General features: G+C 41.7%; 1 protein-coding gene across 2 annotated transcripts in view; it reads left to right on the forward strand.

Moving 5' to 3' along the window:
• The window catches only part of LOC115162139 (cysteine-rich motor neuron 1 protein-like), a 194,491-nt gene that overhangs the window by 119,598 nt on the left and 47,148 nt on the right, over nt 1–27,745 (forward strand). For both annotated transcript variants that reach the window (XM_029713154.1, XM_029713155.1), the window contains exon 6: nt 17,501–17,683. In XM_029713154.1, the coding sequence (XP_029569014.1) occupies nt 17,501–17,683 (183 nt within the window). The remainder of the gene's footprint in view (nt 1–17,500; nt 17,684–27,745) is intronic.

A 27,745-nucleotide genomic window follows, 5' to 3' on the forward strand; every position in this document is an offset into this window, starting at 1 on the left:
ACCGTCCGGCAAACGATACCGAAACATCAGCTCTTGGACCAACAGGCTCTGAGACAGCTTCTACCCCCCAAGCCATAAGACTGCTAAATAGTTAATTAACTCACAAGACTATATATACACACTCACACACACTACACTGACGCTCTCACACAAAACCCACACACATTCACATACACTACATAAGCACACACACAACACATACACACGCATACCGACACAACCCCGGACTGTGCGATTGGGTCCTGGACTTCCTGACGGGCCGCCCCCAGGTGGTGAAGGTAGGAAACAACATCTCCACTTCGCTGATCCTCAACACTGGGGCCCCACAAGTGTGCGTGCTCAGCCCCCTCCTGTACTGCCTGCTCACCCATGACTGTGTGGCCATGCACTCCTCCAACTCAATCATCAAGTTTGCAGACGACACAACAGTAGTGGGCTTGATCACCAACAACGACGAGACAGCCTATAAGGAGGAGGTGAGGGCACTCGGAGTGTGGTGTCAGGAAAACAACCTCTCATTCAATGTCAAAAAAACAAAGGAAATGATCATGCACTTCAGGAAACAGCAGAGGGAGCACCCCCCAATCTACATTGACGGGACAGCAGTGGAGAAGGTGGAAAGTTCCTCGGCGTACACATAACAGACAAACTGAAATGGTTCACCCACATAGACAGTGTGGTGAAGAAGGCACAACAGCGAGGCTGAAGAAATTTGGCTTGTCACCTAAAACCCTCAAAGTTTTACAGATGTACAATTGAGAGTATCCGGTCGGGCTGTATCACCGCCTGGTACGGCAACTGCACTGCCCAAAACCGCAGGGCTCTCCAGAGGGTGGTGCGGTCTGCACAATGCATCACTGGGGGCAAACCTGCCCTTCCATGACACATACAGCACCCGATGTCACAGGAAGGCCAAAAAGATCATCAAGGACAACAACCACCCGAGCCACTGCCTGTTCATCCCGCTACTATCCAGAAGGCGAGGTCAGTACAGGTGCTTCAAAGCTGGGACCAAGAGACAGAAGCTATTTTTCAATCTCAAGGCCATCAGACTGTTAAAAAGCCATCACTAACACAGAGAGGCTGCTGCCTACATACAGGCTTGAAATCATTGGCCACTCTAACAAATGGATCACTAGTCACTTTATTAATGCCACTTTAATAATGACGTTTACATATCTTGCATTACTCATCCCATATGTATATACTGTATTTTATACCACCTATTGCATATTGCCTATGCCGCTCGGTCATTGCTCATCCATATATTTATATGTACATATTCTTATTCCATCCCTTTACATAGATTTGTGTGTATTAGGTAGTTGTTGTGGAATTGTTAGATTACTTGTTGATATTGCTGCACTGTCAGAGCTAGAAGCACAAGCATTCCGCAACGCTCGCAATAACATCTGCTAACCTTGTGTATGTGACCAATAAATGTGATTTGATTTGACAACATGCACACACAAACACACACACTTTTACAGTCATCATATGCTGCTGCTACTCTGTTCTCTTATTATGATATATCCTGATGCATAATCAGTTTACCCTGCCTTCATGTAAATATCTACAGTACCAGTCGAAAGTTTGGACACACCTGAGTATAACAGAACTGTTATGGCAGATTTTTTATGTTTGTAGTTTTCTATTGAATGCCATTACAGTATCCATTGACTTAGGACTCAAATTGCACTTCCTATGGCTTCCACTAGATGTCAACAGTCTTTAGAAATTGTTTCAGGTTTGTATTCTGAAATATTAGGGAGTAAGACCACTTTGAATGAGTGAACCATTCAGTGTACCGGAGGTTTTTCATGCGCACGACCGAGAGCACGCCTTTCTTGTTTTTCTTTTATATTGATGAAGCTATTGTCTGGTTGAAATGTTATTGATTATTATGACTAAAAACAACCTGAGGATTGATTATAAACATCGTTTGACATGTTTCTACGAACTTTACTGATACTTTTCGGATTTTTCGTCTGTCTGTTGTGACTGCCTTTGAGCCTGTGGATTACTGAACCAAATGTGCGAACAAAACGGAGGTTTTTGGATATAAAGAGGGACTTTATCGAACAAAACGAACATTTATTGAGTAAATGGGAGTCTTGTGAGTGCAACCATATGAAGATCATCAAAGGTAAGTGATTAAAAACAAAATGTAATTTTATCACTATTTCTGACTTGTGTAACTCCTCTACATGGCTGGTAACTGTTTGTAATGATTTGTCTGCTGGGCGCTGTTCTCAGATAATCGCATGCTTTCGCCGTAAAGCTTTTTTGAAATCTGACACCGTGATTGGAGTAACAAGAAGTTAATCTTTAAACCGATGTATAACACTTGTATGTTTTATGAATTTTTATAATGAGTATTTCTGTTTTTGAATTTGGCGCTCTGCAATTTCACTGGATGTTGGCCAAGTGGGATGGTAGCGTCCCACACCCCCTAGAGAGGTTAATGAGGAATGCTTTTCCAACAGTCCTGAAGAAGTATGCTGAGCACTTGTTGGCTGTTTTTCCTTCACTCTGCATTCCAACTCATCCCAAACCATCTCAATTGGATTGAGGTCAAGTGATTGTGTAGGCCAGGTCATCTGCTGCAGCACTCCATCACTCTCCTTGGTCAAGTAGCCCTTACACAGCCTGGAGGTGTGTTTTTGGGTCATTGTCCTGTTGAAAAACAAATGATAGTTCCACAAAGCACAAACCAGATGGGATGGCATATCGCTTTAGAGTGTTGTGTTAGCCATGCTGGTTAATTGTGCCTTGAACTCTAAATAAATCATCGACAGTGTCACCAGCAGTGCACCCCATACCATTACACCTCCTCCATGCTTCCCGGTGGGAAACACACATGCAGAGATCATCCGTTCACCTACTCCGTTCACCTACTCTGCGTCTCACAAAGACGCAGCGGTTGGAGCCAAAAATCTCAAATTTGAACTCATCAGACCAAAGGACAGATTTCCACAGGTATAATGTCCATTGCTCATGTTTCTTGGCCCAAGCAAGTGTCTTCTTCTTATTGGTGTCCTTTAGTAGTGGTTTCTTTGCAGCAATTTGACCATGAAGGCCTGAATCCCGCAGTCTCCTCTGAACAGTTAATATTGAGATGTGTCTGTTACTTGAACTCTTTGCAATCTCAGGTGCAGTTAACTCTAATGAACGTATCCTCTGCAGCAGAGGTAACTCTGGGTCGTCCTTTCCTGTGGCGGTCCTCATGAGAGCCAGTGTCATCATAGTGCTTGATGGTTTTTGCGACTGCTCTTGAAGAAACTTTCAAAGTCCTTAATGTTCCGTATTGACTGACCTTCATGTCTTAAAGTAATTATAAACTGTCATTTCTCTTTGCTTATTTGAGCTGTTCTTGCCATAATATGGACTTGGTATTTTACCAAATAATGCTATCGTCTGTATACCACCCCTATTTTGTAACAACACAACTGATTGGCTCAAACGCATTAAGAAGGAAAAATTCCACAAATTAACTTTTAACAAGGGACACCTGTTAATAATTGAAATGCATTCCAGGTGACTACCTCATGAAGCTGGTTGAGAGAATGCCAAGAGTGTGCAAAGCTGTCATCAAGGCAAAGCGTGGCTATTTAAAGAATCTCAAATCTCAAATATAAAATATATTTTGATTTGATTAACAATTTTTTGGTTACTACATGATTCCATATGTGTTATTTCATAGTTTTGATGTCTTCACTATTATTCTACAATGTAGAAAATAGTAAAAATAAAGAAAAACCCTCGAAGGAGTAGGTGTGTGCAAACTTTTGACTGGTATTGTACCTCAAATACCTCATTGATCTGGTACTGCTACTCCCTGTATATACAGTAATTCAATTATTTTGTATTCCTCTTGTGTTATTATTTTTCATTTCATTAAATATTTTTAAACTCTGCATCGTTGGGAAGGGCTCGTAAGCAAGCATTTTACGGTAAAGTCCACACTCGTATTCGGAGCATGTGACAAATACAATTTGATTAGATTTTTGCATTTGATTTCATGTTATGTCAGTTCGCAGATGGAGGTTAGAGTAAACAATATATATCTGGGCTAGACAGTCAAAGGAGAACCTGGTGCTGTTATTGGATTTAGTTGACTAAAGGTCATCAGTTTCAACATTTCTGGAAAGAAATATCCATACTACCTTACGCTGGTGTACCACATAATTATTTAGCAGTATTATAAATATTTAACTTTCATAAAACCGCAAGTGTAATACATCAAAATAAAGCTTAACTTTTTGTTAATCCAGCCGCCGTGTCAGATTTCAAAAAAGGCTTTACGGCAAAAGCAAACTATGCGATTATCTGAGGACAGCGCCCCGAATTCAAACACATGAAAAACATATTTTAACCAGGCAGGTGCGACACAAAAGTCAGAAATAGCGATATAAAAAATGCCTTACCTTTGATGATCTTCTTCTGTTGGCACTCCAAAAGGTCCCAGTTACATCACAAATGGTCCTTTTTTTCAATAATGTCCTTCTTTATATCCATAAAAACTCAGTTTATCAGGTGCGCTTCAGTCAATATTCCACCCAGTTTCCCTCCATCAAAATGCATACAAAATGAATCCCAAACGTTACTAATAAGCTTTTCCAAACAAGTCAAACAATGTTTATAATCAAACATTAGGTACCCTAATACGTAAATAAACAATAAAATTTAAGAATTGTTATTGTCTTTACCGGAGAAAAATACCAATGAACGCGCTCTCTTCCACGCGCTTGGAAACACTAAAGCCAAAATGGGAGCCACCTAGGAAAACAACCATTTCTATCTGATTTTTCCAAAAACCATCCTGAAACTCTTTATAAAGACTGTTGACATCTAGTGGAAGCCCTAGGAACTGCAATCTGGGAGGACTTGGCCTTATAATAAAAATGATAGCCATTCAAAATAGGGGTAGACTGATTTTTTTTTTTTTTGGGGGGGGGGTGGTTTTCCTCGGGGTTTTGGCTGCCATATAAGTTCTGTTATACTCACAGACATAATGTTAACAGTTTCAGAAACTTATATATGCATATCCTAGCTTCTGGGCCTGAGTAACAGGCAGTTTACTTTGGGCACGCTTTTCATCCGGACGTCAAAATACTGCCCCTACCCAAGAGAGGTTAACTAGGCAAGTCAAATTCTTATTTTCAATGACAGCCTAGGAACAGTGGGTTAAGTGCCTTGTTCAGGGGAAGAATGACAGATTTTTACCTTGTCAGCGCAGGGATTTGATCTTGCAACCTATCGGTTACTAGTCCAACAATCTAACCATTAGGCTACCTGCCACCCATATTGGGCATGCATTCTATGTGTTATGCTAATATAGACATTGTAACACAGTGACTGACTAGGCGCAACAACTTAATCTGTAAAGTATGTGGAGGAGATTAGAATAACATTTGACCGGGCGCCATTGTGGGATCAGATATTTTTTATGTTTCATTCCATTGCTGTAAGCAGTAAGGACAAGCTATCTCACTCAATAAGTTCACATTACTCTAAACTCTGAGGCTGTATGTGTGATGCAGCCTTGATTTGCAGGTGCTGTTGCCTGCCAGGCTGGTGTGTTATTCTGTTCATCCACAGAGCTGAGGCTTGTCCGCCTGTCTGCTGAAGGGGACAGGGAGGCACACCTGTCGAGTGCTGCATGTTATGACATTATTTAGTCTCTGTCTCAGCAACACAGACAAAACATGAGGGTGCGGTGGCATGAAGAGATCTGGCTAGCTGGCTGGGAGAGAGGGAGGAAGGGAGGTGGTTGGTCTGGTCCAAACATAGGGGAGAGAGAGGGAGTAGGGGTTGTGGCAGGGGTGGGGAAAGCCGAAGAGAATTAGACAAGAACAGATAATGGCAGGCAGGCAGGCAGGCAGGCAGGCAGGCAGGCAGGCAGGCAGGCAGGCTTTGAGATCGATATACAGGCAGACAGATTGGTAGGAGCGGAGTGCACCAGAAGTGCATGGTTCTCACAGGTTCCTGATAACTAAGAGATAGCCAGTACATGGGAGGTTTAGTACAGAGGAACAGACAGAGACCTCTGCTTCTCTGTTTTCTATAAACATGATGGTGATAATAATCCTGTAGAACATTGTCTGCTGCAAACAAACTACAGGACACACTGTGTGTTTATCAAACCTCAATGTAACTGACTGTTGTTTTCTACCATGGGAAAGTACACACATACTGTCGAAGGGGTATATTATTATATATCTATTATCCTCTACGGGCCACGGTGGCAGTATTGAGAATTTTGAAAAAATATGTGCCCATTTTTAACTGCCTCCTACACCAACTCAGAAGCTAGGATATGCATATTATTAACACATTCGGATAGAAAACACTCTGAATTTTCTAAAACAGTTTGAATGGTGTCTGTAAGTATAACAAAACTCATATTGCAGGCAAAAACCTGAGAAAAATTGATTAAAAAAAATGAGAATTTTGTGGCTGTACTATTTAGTGTCATTGTTTATTAGATACCATAGTGAGAAAGGATTCAGTTCGCAACTCCTACGGATTCCACTAGATGTCAGCGATCTTTATAAAGTTGTTTGAAGCTTCTATGATTAACAGGGAGCAAATTAGAATGCATTGAAGTTGACGTCCGTGGGATGTCGTCACTTCCATTATGGCCTGCACCTGCGCAATCATGAGACACGAGACATTTTTAAAAAACGTTTTTCTAGACACAGGTGAGGTCGGGTTGAAACATTACTGATGTTTCACGTTAAAAATGGCTCTAAAGATTGATGCTAAACAACGTTTGACATGTTTGAACAAACATAAATAGATTATTTTTGTAACTTTTTTAACTTTTAGCCGTGACTTCACACACCCCCCCCGCGCTACTTTTTAGTAGCCACCGAAGCGCTAACAACATGGAACAACTTGGAGTTATTTGGACATCAATTATGAACTTTGTCAAAAGAAACCACATTTGTTGTGGACCTGGAATTCCTGGAACTGCCAATGGATGAAGATAATCAAAGGTAATGGATTATTGACAATAGTATTATTGATATTACATGGTTACAAGATGATGCTAAGCTAATTAGGCTAGCTTATTGTTCTTAGCACAGCACCCGGTTTATTGCAACTTGTGATTTCCCAGTAAAGTTATTTTGAAATCTGGCAAGACAGTATCATTTACGAAATGTTAAACTATAATTATTTGAATGACAATATTATAATTTACCAATGTTTTCGAATAGTAATTTTGAAAATTGTAACGTTGTTCACCGGAAGCATTTCAGAGAAGAAAAAATCAGAATTTCACCGCTACTGTAAAATGCGTTTTTTGGATATAAATATGAACTTGATGGAACAAAAAATGCATGTATTGTATAACATAATGTCCTAGGAGTGTCATCTGATGGAGATTGTCAAAGGTTGGTGCATAATTTTAGCTGGTTTCTGCTTTTGGTGACGCCTGACCTTGAATTGAAAATTGATGTTTGTACTTTTGTGGCTATGTACTGTCCTAACATAATCTAACTTTATGATTTTGCCGTAAAGCCTCTTTGAAAATCGAACAATGTGGTTAGATTAAGGAGATGTTTATCTTTTAAATGGTGTAAAATAGTTGATTGTTTGAGAAATTGAAATTATTAGATTTTTGATGTTTTGAATTTCCAGCCTTGCTAGCAATCCCGTCTCAGGGTTCATTGCTAACCCGTGGCCTCAACAGGATAACCTGCTGTATATATACTTCTATGACCACAGTTACCATAGGATTGGACTGCTATCAATACCATTTTCATTTGTAGATATCAAATGAAGGCCGTTAGCATTCAAAACCTTTTCATTTGAACCTTAAAAGACCACTAAAATCAGCTTGTAATATAATATAATATAATCAATATGTTTGACTCAGTTCTAATATGTAGCTATACTAGTCACAGTGGGCCTGGTATGAGATATACCATTAAAGCAGATTACATGGTACATTACATTATGTAAATCCTCCACTCCTCTCATATAAACTTGCAAAAAAATAAACGTCCTCTCACTGTCAACTGCGTTTATTTTCAGCAAACTTAACATGCGTAAATATTTGTATGAACATAACAAGATTCAACAACTGAGACATAAACTGAACAAGTTCCACAGACATATGACTAACAGAAATGGAATAATGTGTCCCTGAACAAAGGGGGGGTCAAAATCAAAAATAACAGTCAGTATCTGGTGCAGTCACCTGCTGCATTAAGTACTGCAGTGCATCTCCTCCTCATGGACTGCACCAGATGTGCCAGTTCATGCTGTGAGATGTTACCCCACTCTTCCACCAAGGCACCTGCAAGTTCCCTGACATTTCTGGGGGAAATGGCCCTAGCCCTCACCCTCCGATCCAACAGGTCCCAGACGTGCTCAATGGGATTGAGATCTGGGCTTTTCACTGGCCATGGCAGAACACTGACATTCCTGTCTTGCAGGAAATCATGCACAGAATGAGTATTATGGCTGGTGGCATTGTCATGCTGGAGGGTCTGGTCAGGAGTCTGCAGGAAGGGTACCACATGAGGGAGGAGGATGTCTTCCCTGTAACGCACAGCGTTGAGATTGTCTGCAATGACAACAAGCTCAGTCCGATGATGCTGTGACACACCGCCCCAGACCATGACGGACCCTCCACCTCTAAATCGATCCCGCTCCAGAGTACAGGCCTCGGTGTGACGCTCATTCCTTCGACGATAAACGCAAATCCGACCATCACCCCTGGTGAGACAAAACCGCGACTCATCAGTGAAGAGCACTTTTTGCCGGTCCTGTCTGGTCCAGTGACGTTGTTGCTGGTGAGGACCTGCCTTACAACAGGCCTACAAGCCCTCAGTCCAGCCTCTCTCAGCCTATTGTGGACAGTCTGAGCACTGATGGAGGGATTGTGCAATCCTGATGTAACAAGGGCAGTTGTTGTTGCCGTCCTGTACCTGTCCCTCAGGTGTGATGTTCGGATGTACTGATCCTGTGCAGGTGTTGTTACACGTGGTCTGCCACTGCGAGGACGATCAGCTGTCCGTCCTGTCTCCCTGTAGCGCTGTCTTAGGCGTCTCACAGTACGGACATTGCAATTTATTGCCCTAGCCACATCTGCAGTCCTCATGCCTCCTTGCAGCATGCCTAAGGCACGTTCACACAGATGAGCAGGGACCCTGGGCATCTTTCTTTTGGTGTTTTTCAGAGTCAGTAGAAAGGCCTCTTTAGTTTCCTAAGTTTTCATAACTGTGACCTTAATTGCCTACCGTCTGTAAGCTGTTAGTGTCTTGACGACCGTTCCACAGTTGTGTCGTGTCTTTGGCAATGCCGGATTAACTGATATGACATGCTATTCTATAAAATCCTTTGTCTGTAATTAATATTACCTGATTAAGCTAATCATGTAAATGTAATTAACTAGAAAGTCGGGGTACTACGAAAGAGTGTTTATAGAGCTGTTATCTTCCGAATAAACTCTTAAAGACCTAGTAATATTTTACATCAATAGTAGTCAATATTAATCGTCACCTTATTTCAGTCTCATCTGAAAGTTGTAAATTCTTGGTTATCTTCACGAACCCTGGCTAACAAGTTGAATCAGCAATACAAACTTTGGTTTAATTATTTATTTACTAAATACCTAAATAATCACACAGAATTTCATATACACAGAATGCAAATTATGTCATACAGAAAATGTCCCTGGTGGACGGAGCCGAAATGACGGCTGGTTACACAAAAGAAAGGGGGTTGGGTTTGAGTGAAAGAGCGGGAAGACTGAGGAACAAAGGGAGAAGCTAGGTCTCTATCAGGCCGAATGTAGCTATGCTATCGTAAATACAGAATCTTATGCATTCTAAATAACCGCCCATTTTGGAAAAGGAAAATGCAATAAATATTTACTCTGAGCTGCACTTCGGTAGGTTGGTCGTAGATGCTGGCCGTGTTGCCCAACAGAGATCTTCCTTGTCCCTTTAAGAGTGTCTCTGGTGGTAAACAGGTTACTTGGCAGTGTCGTGTTGTTTGTTAGAAGAGATCCTTTGTCCGTCCTATCCTAGCCCACGTTTACAGCGGCCGCTGCTAACTCAATGGCTAGGAGGTAGGTCACGAGAATTTTCAATCCCAATGATGATAACTAAACAATAATTTAAGCTTTGACCAATTCCCGAGGTTTGTAAGATCTTGGGTTTAATAATAATGAGGCAAAGACTAAAATTCTGCAAAAGGTTCGTTGTTCTTTATTCACGAGAGCTCTGAAGTAAAAAATGCATACACAGTCATTTAATAACTCCCACCCCCACCTACATACACCCACACACGCACACACACACACGCACACACACACACACACACACACACACACACACACATACAGTTTATCACTTTTCTACCAGCCTGGCAGTTTCTAACTGTTTCTCTCCTCCCTAGATTAGAGGGGCCTTGGAAAGGCCCTCTTTCCTGTTGTCAGTTTTCAGAGTTACAACCAGGTCATGTGTAGTTCAATTGTCCTTTGTTTTCTCAACCATACATTTCTCACCCTTAACTTGTCTCCCACACACATGATTGGATTATAGTCTTATAATTCTAATACATTTCACACCGTCAAATACGTTTCAGGGAGGAATTCTTTAGTCATTACTTTAAACATATAAACTCCTTTGTCAAGGTATCACTTCTGTAGTGAATAAGAGTTCAAAGTTCATACCATTCGCAACTAAACCTCACTTTGAGGTTGGCTTAGTTCTGAAGTTGACATGTTAGTCCTTTTAACGTGGAACCGTTGTCCTCACGGCCTCGGAACAGCTTATTATCTGAATCCTTCTGACATGGGACCGTCGCCGTAATGTACCCAGGACAGCAAGTTATTCGCCCTTTTAACACAGAGGCTGCAAGCCTTGCGTACTCGGAACTGCTTATTATCTGAATCCTTCTGACATCGGACCGTCGCCCTAATGTACCTGTAACAGGAAGTTACATTTTCGTAAAAGGCTTTATATAGTGGTAGGAGAGAGGGCAGGTTTCATAGTTTATAACCAATGTATCTTCACATGGGCGGGGCCACTGAGTTGGGCATAGTTCACTCATGAAAACCCAATTCTCTAATTTGGAAGCTAAAATTACATTTAATCTTTTCACAAATAGTTTCATATTTAAACATTTAAATTGCACAACAATTCCATGTGAATCTGATAACTATAATGTGTAGACTTTCCAGGATACCGTTTATGTCATCCTATCATTAATAAGAATGTCTCAGATGACTGACATCATATTCATTAAGTACCAACGCATATTCTCAACTGGTTGGATTACCGAAATATGGTTCCTTTCCCCCCACCTTTTGATGTTCCCAGACTCTATATGTTTAACAAAGACTTCAAGAGTCCTTCAGTAGAGTCAAGAGAGGAAAGGGAAGGGAGAAAGGTATTTATGGGTGGGTCATAAACCTACCCACAGGGCAACGTCATGATAGGTGCATGTTCATTAATTGTTTATGGTTCATTGAACAAGCATGGTCAACGGTGTTTAAACCCTTTACAATGAAGATCTGGGAAGTTATTTGGATGTTTAGGAATTATCTTTGAAAGACAAGGTCTTGAAAAAGGGACATTTGATTTTTTGCTGAGTTTGTGTGTGTTAGGACTAGTAGATCCCTCCTTATTCTCTCTCCTCACACACTCTCATGCTGTCCTTCACACCTATATAATTTAACTCCAAACTCATAGCATACAGAAAGCCTTTATTCAATGAGCCAATTTTGTTTCGACTGCAGTTGAATCAAAATTGTTTCACTGAATACAGGTTATCTGTATGCTATGAAAAAAGAACTGCAGTTGAAACAAAATTGGTTCACTGAATACAGGCTTTCTGTACGCTATGAGAAAAGAACTGCAGTTGAGACACAATTGGTTCACTGAATACAGGCTTTCTGTATGCTATGAATTTGGAGTTAAATTATATAGGTGTGAAGTTTGTAGTTGTTCATGCATGCATGCTTGCTGTGGCACAGCACTGTAGGCCTTATCCTTAGCCTTAGCTTGTGAGTTAGCAGTCAAAGACGCTCTCACGGTGTACGAGTAAGAGTTGGTTTACTAAGTGGTTCGAACGATGCTCTTTTCTTAACAGCATGAGGAAATGTGTAGCCTAAGTATTTCTTTGAACTCTGACTGACTTTATCGCCTATTAGACTGAGTGACTGATGGATATGAAGATATAGAACAGTTATCCAGATGACAAAGCATAGCGAAGTGCTGCATGTGTGTGTGTGTGTGTGTGTGTGTGTTGTGTGTGTGTTGCATTACTCTTCATTGTCCTGAGGGCATGCAGAGGTGAAAGTGAGGCTGTAGAACGGAGCGGCGTGTTGTTTGATTATTGTCGCAATGGCAACGCGTGCCTGTCAATATTTTGATTGAGTGAGACAATGTCTGCAGCACACACCACTACAAGAGCTAGGAAACAGAGTTCAGGGTAAAGAAAGTGAATGAAGGCGTAAATGTGTACTATGTGACATGGACATGGACATGGACATGGAACACTGAGTGTAGAAAACATTAGGAACACCTTCCTAATAATAATTTGCACCCACCATTGCCCTCAGAACAGCCTCAATTCGTCGGGGCATGGACTCTACAAGGTGTCGAAAGCGTTCCACAGGGATCTTAGCCCATATTGAGTCCAATGCTTCCCGCAGCCCTTTGGGTAGTGGACCATTGTTGATACACACAGAAAACTGTGGAGCATGAAAAATCCAGCAGCGTTGCAGTTTTTGACACCGGTGCGCTTTGCACCAAATACCACACCCCGTTCAAAAGCACTTAAGTATTTTGTCTTGCCCATTCACCCTCTAAATGGCACACATACACAATCCATGTCTCAATTGTCTCAAGGCTTAAAAATCCTTCTTTAACCTGTCTCCTCCCCTTCATCTACGCTGATTGAAGTTGATTTAACAATTGACATCAATAAGGGATCATAGCTTTCACCTGGATCCACCTAGTCAGTTTATGTCATGGAAAGAGCAGGTATTCAAAATGTGTTGTACACTCAGTGCACATTCAATTGTGTCCTTGATATATAGTTCAGATATTTCACAATCTGAAGAGTTTTCTTTTTTCTTTGCATGAAAGGCATAACATCATAATAAGTTCTGATTTGTTTTGGCAATACCTTTCCAACTATATTCACAGAATGCAAATCACAACAGGTACAGTAGCTATTACAATTTCTTTTTTTAAATGTTGTTCCCTCCATAGCGTTTCACAGCCAATGGTGAATCTGTATCCAGGTTGTTGGTGAGTTATCAAATATTTACAGGATTCCTCTATCACGCAGTGCCACAACATGCACATCTGTTGTTTTTGATTAATTGATGTCCTTATGCTCTTTGGCTTTCTGGCTTGGCAGGCACAACATTGTTTATCTACTGCCAAAAGCTGGAACTCTACTACTGCTCTATCAGAAGTAGATTATGGAGGTGCTTAAAAAGGTGTTTTTCTCTATTGAATCAAGACACACAGATACATCCATTGAAAAACACATGCGCACACATGCACGCACGCACACACGCACACCAAAACACACACATATTGAAACACACATGTTGCCAAGCCATGTTGGATCCCTGGCTTTGCTTTATAGGCTTCTTTATAGGATTATATCTGAGACAGTGGTCTCATCCATCACCATGGTGAAACTAAATAGTCCTCCAGGTAATGAGATCTAAAGCCTTCTTAAAAGTTACCAATAAGAGTGTCTTTCTCTCTACATGAGAGCAGGACTTTCATTGAGCATGCCCAAGGGGAACACATTGGCAATAAGAGTGTTTTTAAGCATGAGAAATAAACACTTTAGCCATTGATGAAAGCATCGATGTTTCATAGCCCTGGCTGTCTGTAATATGCTGCCTGCCAAACTGTAATATCATACGTTTTTTCTGGGTGAGTTTTGAATGATCCAAGCTTCAAAGGTCTGATCCCGATCCTGCATTAGTGTTTACTATTTGAAAGGTTGGTTAAGGCTTGGTTATATGGAGGTGTATTGTGGACCAACAGAACTATAGCAGCAATACTATTAGACGAGGTGAAGTTATCTGGTATGGATAATGTACTGTTGTACTGTACATAGCTGAATATTTCTATGGCTGTAGCTTGCTGGATCTAGATATATGCTTAAGATATTCAACCATGTCTTTCTGATTAAAAAGCAACAAATCTCTGTCAAGTGTTCCCTGTCAGGGCTCTGTACCCTTCCAGCATGAGACAAAAACACGCATGCACACACACTAGAGCCACTAGAAGCGATGACATTGATTTCCATCAGGCCAGGTGGGCGACGTGTGTAATGAAATATGAAAATGCTTTTGGATTCAGTCATCCCCTTAAGAATTATTTTCTGTGAAGGCTCATAAAAAGGAAATCACCAGGAGACAGACACCTTGAATGGCATTTTAGGATTGATATTGTCAAACGGTGGTTCAGTTCAACCAAAAATCTAAAAGCCCAAATGACTACAAAATCTGGTAACCCATTCCATGTCGGAAGACTTTTCTCACCAAACAATGAAGAAACATACTGGTATTATGACTATCCTAGTCATAGATTGCAGTACAAATGCCAGATGATATGTCTATTGAGAGAGGAAGGTCACAAAACAATCAGCAACAATCAAAATTCACATTTTGCTAAATTATTGTCTGCAGTTCTCATCCTGCTTATCTGTGGAGAGAAAGGGATAAGATCTACAGAGATTGAGAGTATGACTTCAGCTTGGTTTCTGCCCAAGCAAACTGCTTACACAATCAGTCAGTCTCCAAGATTCATTCATTGTCATGGAATGTGGAATGTGGAGAATATCCAGGTGGATAATAACCATGTGGAGAATATCCAGGTGGAGAATAACCATGTGCTTCAAATGCATCATGATGTACACGTAACTGCCAAAATAATGGAAACACCAACCGCCAGAACAGCTTTAATGCACCTTGGCATAGGTTCTACAAGTGTCTGGAACTCTATTGGAGGGATGCGACACCATTCCTCCCTAGGAAATTCCATAATTTGGTGTTTTGTTGATGGTGGTGGAAAAGGCTGTCTCAGGCGCCACTCCAGAATATCCCATAAGGGTTCAATTGGGTTGAGACCGGTGATTGAGACGTACTGAAGTAGCCAAAGTAATGGGCAACTGGGCCTGCTCAGCATTTTTATACATGACCCCTAAGCATTATGGGATGTTAATTCCACAACTGTGTGGAAGCACCTGCTTTCTACAGTATATACTGTGTATCCTTAATTTACTCAAGTGTTTCCTTTATTTTGGCAGTTACCCGTATACTGAGAAGCAATAGTCCCAGAGGACCCCCTCTGGCCCTGTCCAATCACAAGCCTATAGTATGGATGTGTTGTTTCCCATGCGTCAGAACCCCCCCCCCCCAAAAAACAGATACAACATCAGTCTGTCCTGCATCATTGGTACCCCCTAACCACAGTACAGTGTTTTGCTGTAGTAGCCATTAGTGTTGCTGGCCTGTGGTTTTCATGTGCCAGTGGGTAACTGTTTCATTTATAAAGGCAATAATACCCAAGACGGAGGCACTCAGTGAACATCTGGGAAGGAAGTGTGCGATGCCAGAATTACCATCTGCCATGTTCCTCCTAATTAAGTAGGACTGCCCCACAACTCTCTTACCACTCTCCCAGGCAGCTCTGATCCACTGCAGCCTGCAGCTCTGGAGACCCCAGCTTTGGAGACCCCAGCTTTTCTTCCAAGTACTTGGACCAGTTCTTGATTGAGTTTCTGACTCAATGGAACCAATGGTATTGTTCCCAAAAGTGCAAACTTCACCCATCTCCATTACCTGCACTCCAGGCAGGCCCAATCACATGCTAAATGTATTTGAAAGAAAACACAAATAGTATTTGTGTTTGTATGAATCACAAAGAGGACCTTGAAACACTGCTCCCGAAACATATGCATTGTATAGTCATGTCCTTGTATGACACCTACACACTGATGCCATCATAATAGACAGTAAATAGGGCCGGGACGATACCAGTATCGTAATACTTGTTAGTATCGTGGCAAGCAAACAAAACACAAAGTGGATTTAAATTCTTTAGGAAAACAGCCCTAATGTTGGAAGCAAATCATTATGTTGTCATCCAGAGACACATGTATTTGTTTTCCAAGCTATAGCACACAATATTTTACATACTGCAGGTTTTTAAAGGACCAAAGAGTTCGGACTGCTTTGTGTTTCCATTTTTGCCGTGAAAAAAATATTGATACCCCCTCCCACGCACACACACCTTCTAATGCTTTACACACACCATAGCAGTCTATACGAGGAGGGAGGCACGCACACATACACAGAACAGCATTTAAGAACATATGAACAGAAGTGGGCCTGATTAGAAAATTGTTGAGTGAATTCGCAGCCCTCACTGGTGTGACAACCATGCGTGCAGTATCGCCCCATCACGTTGTTATTCATTGAACCAATTGACAAAACGATTAGCAGAAAATGAAAGACCCCACATTCCATATTGGCAGGCCCTGTAATTGTAAACATGTAGAAACCAATTTTCCTGTGCCATTGATTCCTGGGAATGAACTGTTCTCTGATACAGCTGCACTAGATTAAATGCTTGTGCGTTTTTAAATCTTTTTTGAACCAGACGTTTTTTAAATAGTTTTTAATAGCTGAAGAGGACAGACAGATTACCAGTTGCTCTTGGAGTGAACAGACTCCTCCTGAGAAGGATAAGAGTTAAGACCCCACTAGGCACAGATGTCAATTCAACGTCTATTCCACGTTGGTTCAAGGTAATTGAAATGACTTGGAAACAACCTTGATTCAACCAGTATGTGCCAGTGTGTGCCCAGTGGGACAGTTGTGTTGTGTTGGAGGTCAAATGGGTTGAAAGTTATTAATTGTTAATAACTTTTTGTGTGTGTGTGTGAATTTGTGTGTCTTGCATCAAATGTCTTCCTATAGTGGTGCAGTGTTTCCATCCATCTGTAGGTACTATAGTTTACAATCTGTCTCTCTCATACGTTGATTTCTGTGAGTTGTACTCACTGACGCACACTCACCACTGTAGGCCTTATATCAAGAAAGGTGCATTTTTTCACCTTGTGTTGCCATGGAGACCAGGAGAGACCAATTTCATAGCCTTCTGAAACTCTGCTGTGTCTTTACAACAAACACCGCGCTAGCTGTCTGATGGGAATTTTGGACCACTCTTGTCATCGTTATAATCTGTTTTTCTCTTTTGTTCCTACTTAAAAAAATGTTGTTATTTGCTGTTGCTTGGTCGGTGGGCGTAATAAATAACCCTAAAAGAAAGGGAGTTTTTCCCAGACAATGGGCCTCTGCTTGCTCTTTGGGTTCAGGGCAGGTTATTGTAAAAGCACTTAGTGACAACTGTAGATGTAAAATAGGGGCATTATTAATACATTGATTGATTGATTGATTGATGAATTTCTCTCATCATAAATCCTTTCACCTCTCTAGAGACGAAGCCGGCTTGCAGCTTCAACGGGTCAGAGTACCATGACGGAGACATGTTCCGAATGGACGCCTGCCGCTTCTGCCGCTGTCAGGGAGGGGTGTCGGTGTGCTTCACCGCCCAGTGTGGCATCCTGTACTGTGAACGCTACTACATCCCTGAAGGAGAGTGTTGTCCTGTCTGTGAAGGTATGACATCATCACCAAATGACATCGCTCCTGACTCCTCCCTCCCTGTATGACATGACACAGACTCTGTATTCACAAAGAGTCGTCTCAGAGTTGGAGTGCTGATAAAGGATCGGATTTGCCTTTCAGATCATAATGAATATGATTATATGGACATGTGGTACCTGATCCTAGATCAGCACTCTTACACTGAGACGATTTTTTAATACAGGCCCATATCACCATAAATGAGAAATCCCATAATAGTCACTGTTTAGGAACAGAATCAAATGAACCATGTTCCTTTAAGGGGAATCACCAAACCAAACCTCGTCCTTACACGACTCACTATTGTATGTATTCAGATCGTGATCAAGCCTATGAGCAATGTTACATCGGTGTCTAAAGTTCCCTCAAGGTCAGAGATGTGGCAACAGAAATGACAGTCTGCTGAGACCAATGCATTTCATACCATTTCATTCAAATGAGTGCCTGTGGTAAGGAGCAGATTTGCTCTGCCTGAGTGCAAAGCATTAATAAACATCAGGAGAGAGATGAGCTGAGGCAAATGCCTAACGCCTACACCACCGTGACAATACCCAGCTATAGGCAATTAAAGCCTGAATGGTGAGATTACTTAAACAGTCACTGAGTCAGTCGTTCTCCCTTCTGTTTCTCACTCAACCTATCTTTGACTGACTGTCTTTGGCTCAGACACACACACACACACACACACACATACACACACACACACACACACACACACACACACACACACACACACACACAGAGGGCTTTATTTTTATCAGACCTAACGCAATGGTAAATCTAAGCCCTGCTGGTAGAGCTATAGGTCCAGGGTGTGTCAGAAATACTTTTGCTATTTTCACAGCTGTTATTATGAGCGCAATAGCTGGCAGTCGTGTGAAAGGCCTGGATCTTGATGAATAAACAAGTTGTAGGTGTGACGAGGGCGTACACACACTGGCCATTCCAGTCTTTCCATGGCTTAATACTGCATGCATTTGTCTCATATTCTCTAGGTTATTGACGGTCTTTGCATTGTCATCAGCTCCAATTCGGCAGGGGGGCATGGAATATTCTCGTCCAAGTCCATTGTGTATTGATACTGTAGCCTATGCTATTTAATAAACTGTAGTAACAGTAAAAGAAACATGCAGTGTTTGTTCAATATGTTTGGAGTCTTGATAGTCAACATTGTTGTACTTGGCTTCAATGAGTATAGGCCTTTACGCATCACACTTCTCCTCAAATAAAAAATACTAGGCTCCCGTAAATTGTATTGTATGTTTGAGGCATATTTTCAACAAGAAGAATATAGCCTAGGCCTACCGTTAATATGATGTTATAGGACTAAACATTTTGAATGGAGGAGCGCGTCTTTGGTAACCGGACATGAGGCGCTCTTTGGAAATGGGGATGAATACAAGCCGAATGGAGTATGCACTGCAGGTAGGCCTATGTGAATAGTGAATAATGCAAAAGCATGTCGGCAAAACCCTCATGAGTAGACCATTTAGAAACCTTATGGATAGGTTCCTTGGCTAATGCATGGACAAGATCAGAAAGACACCAGATGCATTGCTGTTGGACCAGCTTTTGTTATAGTAGGGTAAGGCCTCACCAGCCAAACCCTTTATCGATAGTCTTGATAACTTGGAAAATGTATTGGGCATGAAAAAAACCCCGCCTTAATTGCTTAATTGGTTTTTAATCATTTGTTTTTTATGTTTCTAAATACGAAGTTTACGGGCACAAAAATAACATCTCTCTTGTTCCATGTCCATATGGTCCCTGTGCTTCAAAGCTGGATAGGCTGTGCTTCCGCTGTCAAAATCCATGTCAAAACCAAACTCATTACCGCTAAAACCAGCTTTCGGTTGGACTTAAGTATCCCCAACTAGCACATGCTGAAATTGGTACTTTTTAAGGACACTCAGATATTGCCACCCCTCCCACTTCAGTGCAAGCGAGCTCATTTAACACAAGTAAATTACCAATACTGGTGCTTTTAAGAGCACCACATACAGTGCATTCGGAAAGGATTCAGACCCTTTGACGTTTTCCACATTTTATTACGTTCCAACCTTATTCTAAAATAGATTATTTTCTCATCTACACGCAGTACCCCATAATGACAAAGCAAAAACAGGTTTTTAGAATACAATGCATTCGGAAAGTATTCAGACCCTTTGACTTTTTACACATTTTGTTACGTTACAACCTTATTCTAAAATAGATTATTTTCTCATCTACACACAATACCCCATAATGACAAAGCAAAAACAGGTTTTTAGAAAATGTTGCTAATTTATATCACATTTACATTAGCATTCAGACCCTTTACTCTGTACTTTGTTGAAGCACCTTTGGCAGCGATTAGCAACTCAAGTCTTCTTGGGTATGATATGGGAGTTTCTCCCATTCTTCTCTGCAGATCCTCTCAAGCTCTGTCAGGTTGGATGGGGAGCGTTGCTGCACCGCTATTTTCAGGTCTCCAGAAATGTTCGATCGGGTTCAAGTCCGGGCTCTAGCTGAGCCACTCAAGGACATTCAGAGACTTGTCCCGAAGCCATTCCTGCGTTGTCTTGATTGCTTAGGGTCGTTGTCCTGTTGGAAGACGAACCTTCACCATAGTCTGAGGTCCTGAGTGTTCTGGAGCAGGTTTTCATCATGGATCTCGCTGTACTTTGCGCTGTTCATCTTTCCCTTGATCCTGACTAGTCTCCCAGTGCCTGCCACTGAAAAACATCCCCACAGCATGATGCTGCCACCACCATGCTTCACCATAGGGATGGTGCCAGGTTTCCTCCAGACGTGACGCTTGGAAGAGTTCAATCTTGGTTTCATCAGACTAGAGAATCTTGTTTCTCATTATCTTAGAGTCTTTAGGTGCCTTTTGGCGAACTCCAAGCGGGCTATCATGTGCCTTTTACTGAGGAGTGGCTTCCGTCTGGCCTCTCTACCATAAAGGCCTGATTGGTGGAGTGCTGTAGAGTTGGTTGTCCTTCTGTAAGATTCTTCCACCTCCATAGAACTCTGAAGCTCTGAGTAAGTAACTCTGAAGCTGTCAGAGTAACCATCAGGTTCTTGGTCACCTCCCTGACCAAGGCCCTTCTCCCCCGATTGCCCAGTTTGGCTGGGTGGCCAGCTCTAGGAAGAGTCTTCGTGGTTCCAAACTTCTTCCATTTAAGAATGATGGAGGTCACTGTATTCAATGATGTAGAAATGTTTTGGTACCCTTCCCCAGATCTGTGCATTGACACAATCCTGTCTCAGAGCTCTATGGACAATTCCTTCGACATCATGGCTTGGTTTTTGCTCTGAGATGCACTGTCAACTGTGGGATCTTATATAGACAGGTGTGTGCCTTTCCAAATCATGTCCAATCAATTGGATTTTCCACAGGTGGACTCCAATCAACTTGTAGAAACATCTCAAGGATGTTAACAGGATGCAACTGAGCTCAATTTCGAGTCTCACAGCAAAGGATTTGAATACTTATTTAAATAAGGTATTTCAGTTTTTGATTTGTAATACATCTGCAATAATGTCTAAAAACCCATTTTCACTTTGTCATTATGAGGTACTGTGTGTAGATTGATGAGGATTTGTATTTATTTAATCAATATTTTATAACTTAGCTAGTCATAGAACAAGCTTTCAAATTATGCGCACCTGACCCAGATTACGATTTGAAATGGGTCGTTTTTGGATTGCGTAAAACAACAACAGTAATTATTTGATGGGATGCAAAAAAACAACTTAACTCAGCCAAAAAATAAACGTCCTCTCACTGTCAACTGCGTTTATTTTCAGCAAACTTAACATGTGTAAATATTTGCATGAACATAACAATATTCAACAACTGAGACATAAACTGAACAAGTTCCACAGACATGTGACTAACAGAAATGGAGTAATGTGTCCCTGAACAAAGGGGGGGAGTCAAAATGAAAAGTAACAGTCAGTATCTGGTGCGGTCACCAGCTGCATTAAGTACTGCAGTGCATCTCCTCCTCATGGACTGCACCAGATGTGCCAGTTCTTGCTGTGAGATGTTACCCCACTCTTCCACCAAGGCACCTGCAAGTTCCCTGACATTTCTGAGAGGAATGGCCCTAGCCCTCACCCTCCGATCCAACAGGTCCCAGACGTGCTCAATGGGAGTGAGATGCGGGCTCTTCGCTGGCCATGGCAGAAAACTGACATTCCTGTCTTGCAGGACATCATGCACAGAACGAGCATTATGGCTGGTGGCATTGTCATGCTGGAGGGTCATGTTAGGATGAGCCTGCAGGAAGGGTACCACATGAGGGAGGAGGATGTCTTCCCTGTAACGCACAGCGTTGAGATTGCCTGCAATGACAACAAGCTCAGTCCGATGATGCTGTGACACACCGCCCCAGACCATGACGAACCCTCCACCTCCAAATCTTTTGCGCTCCAGAGTACAGGCCTCGGTGTAACGCTCATTCCTTTGACAATAAACGTGAATCCGACCATCACCCCTGGTGAGACAAAACCGCAACTCATCAGTGAAGAGCACTTTTTTGCCAGTCCTGTCTGGTCCAGCGACAGTGGGTTTGTGCCCATAGGCGACGTTGTTGCCGGTGAGGACCTTCCTTATAACAGGCCTACAAGCCCTCAGTCCAGCCTCTCTCAGGCTATTGCGTACAGTCTGAGCACTGATGGAGGGATTGTGCAATCCTGGTGTAACTCGGGCAGTTGTTGTTGCCATCCTGTACCTGTCTCGCAGGTGTGATGTTTGGATGTACCAATCCTGTGCAGGTGTTGTTACACGTGGTCTGCCACTGCGAGGATGATCAGCTGTCTGTCCTGTCTCCCTGTAGCGCTGTCTCAGGCGTCTCACAGTACGGAGATTGCAATTTATTGCGCTGGGCACATCTGCAGTTCTCATGCCTCCTTGCAGCATGCCTGAGGCACGTTCACACAGATGAGCAGGGACCCTGGGCATCTTTCTTGTGGTGTTTTTCAGAGTCAGTAGAAAGGCCTCTTTAGTGTCCTAAGTTTCATAACTGTGACCTTAATTGCCTACCGTCTGTAAGCTGTTAGTGTCTTAACGACCGCTCCAGAGGTGCATGTTCATTAATTGTTTATGGATCATTGAACAAGCATGGGAAACAGTGTTTAAACCCTTTACAATGAAGATCTGTTAAGTTATTTGGATTTTTAAGAATAATCTTTCAAAGAGAGGGTACTAAAAAAGGGACGCTTCTTTTTTTGCCGAGTTTACATGTGTGCTTGCTCTAGTTCCTCAACGGCACAGCCAGAAGAAAAAAACACCTTAGAGTTCAAGACTTTTCCTGTCATAAAAGTGCATTGAAATAACTTAGGAACTGTGCACACTTCGGAGAGGTGTATGGCCACTTGGAGACACAAGTTAGTCCTCTCACTCAAACCCTTTGGCTTATGTTGCACCTATCTCACATTTTCCAGTAATAGTCTTCTGTTTCTGAATGTATACAGATTATTTTCAGATTTTGTTATCAACAAATGTGGTGAAAAGTACAGTAAATGTAAAATTCACATAAAATCAACAGTGTAATGTTTGGATTCAGTCTTGTGTCAGGTGAACTGTTGTGTCCTCAACTTTGGTCTAATAATTTCCCCATGATCTCCAAACTGTTCCCTTTCAATTGCTACCATGCTTGTGCATAATGCTTTTCATATTTCTTCTGTAAGAAACATTTCAATTAGCCCCTATCCATTTAGACCAAGTCCCAGGGGGTAAACTATAAAACTCTAACCTTTTGGGGACAAATGTAATTTATAACAGCAAACATTTTTATTAATGTAATATTGACCTCATGAACATTCAGTCCTTGCATCCATAGCTCTGCTCTCCCTTGACCGTGGTTACATTTCTTCAGCCCCATCCCGTAGCTTTATAGCAAACCTAATCTCTCGTGGACAGATACTTTTGGTCATGTAGTGTATGTGGACACCTGCTCGTGGAACATCTCATTCCAAAATCATGGGCATTAATATGGAGTTGGTCCCCCTTTTGCTGCTATATCAGCCTCCACTCTTATGGGAAGGCTTTCCACTAGATGTTGGAACATTGCTGCGGGAATTGCTTCCATTCAGAGAACAAGAGCATTAGTGAGGTCGGCACTGATGTTGGGCGAATAAGCCTGGCCCACAGTCGGCGTTCCAATTCATCCAATAGGTGTTCAATGGAGTTGAGGTCAGGGCTCTGTGCAGGCCAGTAAAGTTCTTCCACACCGATCTTGACAAAACATTTCTGTATGGACCTCGCTTTGTGAATGGGGGCATTTCATGCTGAAACAGGAAAGGGCTTTCCCCAAACAGTTAAGATTTCCCTTAACTGGAACTAAGTGGCCTAGCCCAAACCATGAAAAACAGCCACAGACCATTATTCCTCCTCCACCAAACTTTACAGTTGTTGCTCCAAGACGTTCCCACGTCACCATAACAGCACTTTTGACCGGGGCAGCTCTAGCAGGGCAGAAATTTTGTTGAAACTTGTTGAAAAGCTGGCATCTTATGACAGTGTCACTTTGAAAGTCACTGAGCTCTTCAGTAAAGCCATTCTACTGTCAATGTTTGTCTGTGGAGATTTCATGGTTGTGTGCTCGATTTTATACACCTGTCCGCAACGGGTGTGGCTGAAATAGCCGAATCCGCTAATTTGAAGGGGTGCCCACATGCTTTGTATAGTGTATACGCTGAGTGTAAAAAACATTAGGAACACCTACTGTTTCCATGACATAGACTGACAAGGTAAATCCAGGGGAAAGCTATGATCCTTTAATGATGTCACTTGTTAAATCCACTTAAATCAGCATAGATGAAGGGAAGGAGACAGGTTAACCTCTCTGGGGTATGTGGGACACACTATTCAACAGCCAGTGAAATAGCAGGGCGCCAAATTCAAAACAACAAAAATCTCATAATTCAAATTTCTCAAACATACAACTATTGTATCCCATTTTAAAGATACACTTCTCGTTAATCCAACCACATTGTCCGATTTCAAAAAGGCTTTACGGCGAAAGCATAACATTAGATTATGTTAGGACAGCGCCAAGACAAGAAAAACCACACAGCCATTTTCCAAGCAAGGAGAGGCGTCACAAAAAACAGAAATACAGCTAAAATTAATCACTAACCTTTGATGATCTTCATCAGATGGCACTCATAGGACTTCATGTTACACAATACATGTATGTTTTGCTCGATAAAACCCCATTTTACATTGGCGTGTAATGTTCAGAAATGTTTTGCCTCCCAAAACGTCCGGTGAATGAGCACATCAATTTACAGAAATACTCATCATAAACGTTGATAAAATATACAACTGTTATTCAAAGAATTATAGATACACTTCTCCTTAATGCAACCGCTGTGTCAGATTTCAAAAAAGCTTTACAGCGAAAGCACACTTTGCAATAATCTGAGTACGGCGTTCAGTCACAAAACCAAACCCGCCATTTTGTGGAGTCAACAAAACTCAGAAATAGCATTATAAATATTCACTTACCATTGATGATCTTCATCGGAATGCACTCCCAGGAAATCCCAGTTCCACAATAAATGTTCATTTGTTTCGATAAAGTCCATCCTTTATGTCCAAATACCTCCATTTTGTTTGTTGTTCAGTCGAGTAATCCAAATCCACTGTGCTCGCGCAGTGAGTTCAGACGAAAAGTCAAAAAAGTTATATTACAGTTCGTAGAAACATGTCAAACGATGTATAGAATCAATCTTTAGGATGTTGTTATCATAAATCTTCCATAATATTCCAACCGGACGATTCCTGAGCTCATGTCATTTTCTCAGTCATCTGACTCCATATGATCTTATTCTCTCCCCATTCACAGTAGAATCATGGTTTTCGTCACTGGTTATTTGGACGTATCAAGGTTGGGTGAAGTGTCTTAAACTGGGGGCGGGGTCTTGGCTGAGAATTTTCCATTTGCGAGGGTGTAAACTTTGTGGACAATACATTTTTTTACACATATGCCCCCAGACCTTAATCGAGAGTCTGACAAAATTTCGCAATATTTTACTTCTGGGTTAACCAAGATTATAGCAAACCAAGTTTTTTTATTACGTTTCCTTGCTTCACTTCTTCCTCAAACCGTTTGACAGAGGAAAATATCCGGTCAGAATCATGACATCTATTACAGTATAATACAGTCTAGTGAGAGTCTGTGGAGTAAGTAGGGTGAGAGTTGACCTGGTATTATATGGGCACCAACCCGAGGAAGAGGGAACTCCAAATCTCTGCATAATGGACCTTTCAACTCTTTTATTTATTTTAATTTTCTTTTGAAGCCAGGAGGAAGCTAGTATCAGCTACATTTATGGCTTTACTAGATTATGGGGATATTTTATATATGAATGCTTCCGCTCAGTGTTTGAGATCAATTGACACCCTTTACCATGGCACTCTGAGATTTATTTTAAATTGCAAAACCCTTACGCACCACTGCACTTTGTATACCAGGGTTGGCTGGCCTTCTCTAGTCACTCGTAGGCTCAGTCACTGGTATACTTTTATTTACAAAGCCATTTTGGGTTTACTACCTTTTTATTTGGGCATTTTTATTGTTCAGAAATGTGGTGGGTACTCTCTTAGTTCGCGGGACTTTATCCTGCTAACTGTTCCAAATGTCTTAACTGAATTTGGTACTCTGCGCCATCGTCTTGGAATGCCATACAAAATACTTTTAAACTGGATGAACTTGTCCCGATTGGTATTTTTAAATCACGGATGAATGATCTGGAGACTGATTCCCTGACCTGTCAATGTTTTTAATTTGCTGTTTTTGATTTTGTTATATTCTTTGTTAATTCTATGGTTTTTACTAGATTACTTGTAGTTTTTCATGTTGTTTGTCTGTAATTTTTGTAATGACTTGGCGCTGCCTATCTTGGCCAGGACGCTCTTGAAAAAGAGATTTTAAATCTCAATGAGCCCTTCCTGGTTAAATAAAGGTTAAATATTATTATTTTTTTTAATTCACCTTTATTTAACCAGGTAGGCCAGTTGAGAACAAGTTCTCATTTACAACTGCGACCTGGCCAAGATAAAGCAAAGCAGTGCAACAAAAACAACAACACAGAGTTACACATGGTATAAACAAACGTACAGTCAATAACACAATAGAACAATCTATGTACAGTGTGTGAAAACGTAGAAGAGTAGGGAGGTAAGGCAATAAAAAGGCCATAGGGGCAAAATAATTACAATTTCGCATTAACACTGGAGTGATAGATGTGCAGATGATGATGTGCAAGTAGAGATACTGGGGTGCAAAAGAGCAAGAGGATAAATAAAAATGCGGGGATGAGGTAGATGGGTGTGCTATTTATAGATTGGCTGTGTACAGGTACAGTAATCGGTAAGCTGCTCTGACAGCTGATACTTAAAGTTAGAGAGGGCGATATAAGACTCCAGCTTCAGTGATGTTTGCAATTCGTTCCAGTCATTGGCAGCAGAGAACTGGAAGGAAAGGTGAAGAAAGGAGGTGTTGGCTTTGGGGATGACCAGTGAAATATACCTGCTGGAGCGCGTGCTACGGGTGGGTGCTGCTATGGTGACCAGTGAGCTGAGATAAGGTGGGGTTTTACCTAGCAAAGACTGATAGATGACCTGGAGCCAGTGGGTTTGGCGACGAACATGTAGTGAGGACCAGCCAATGAGAGCATACAGGTCGCAGTGGTGGGTAGTATATGGGTGACAAAATGTATTTGGTGACAAAACGGATGGCACTGTGATAGACTGCATCCTATTTGCTGAGTAGAGTGTTGGAGGCTATTTTATAAATGACATCGCCGAAGTCAAGTATCGGTAGGATAGTGAGTTTCACGAGGGTATGTTTGGCAGCATGAGTGAAGGATACTTTGTTGTGAAATAGGAAGCCGATTCTAGATTTAATTCTGGATTGGAGATGCTTAATGTGAGTCTGGAAGGAGATTTTACAGTCTAACCAGACACCTAGGTATTTGTAATTGTCCACATATTCTAAGTCAGAACCGTGTAGAGTAGTCCTGCTGGAGGTGCGGGCA

The sequence above is a fragment of the Salmo trutta genome, chromosome 25 (assembly GCF_901001165.1).
Source record: "Salmo trutta chromosome 25, fSalTru1.1, whole genome shotgun sequence".
NCBI lineage: Eukaryota > Metazoa > Chordata > Actinopteri > Salmoniformes > Salmonidae > Salmo > Salmo trutta.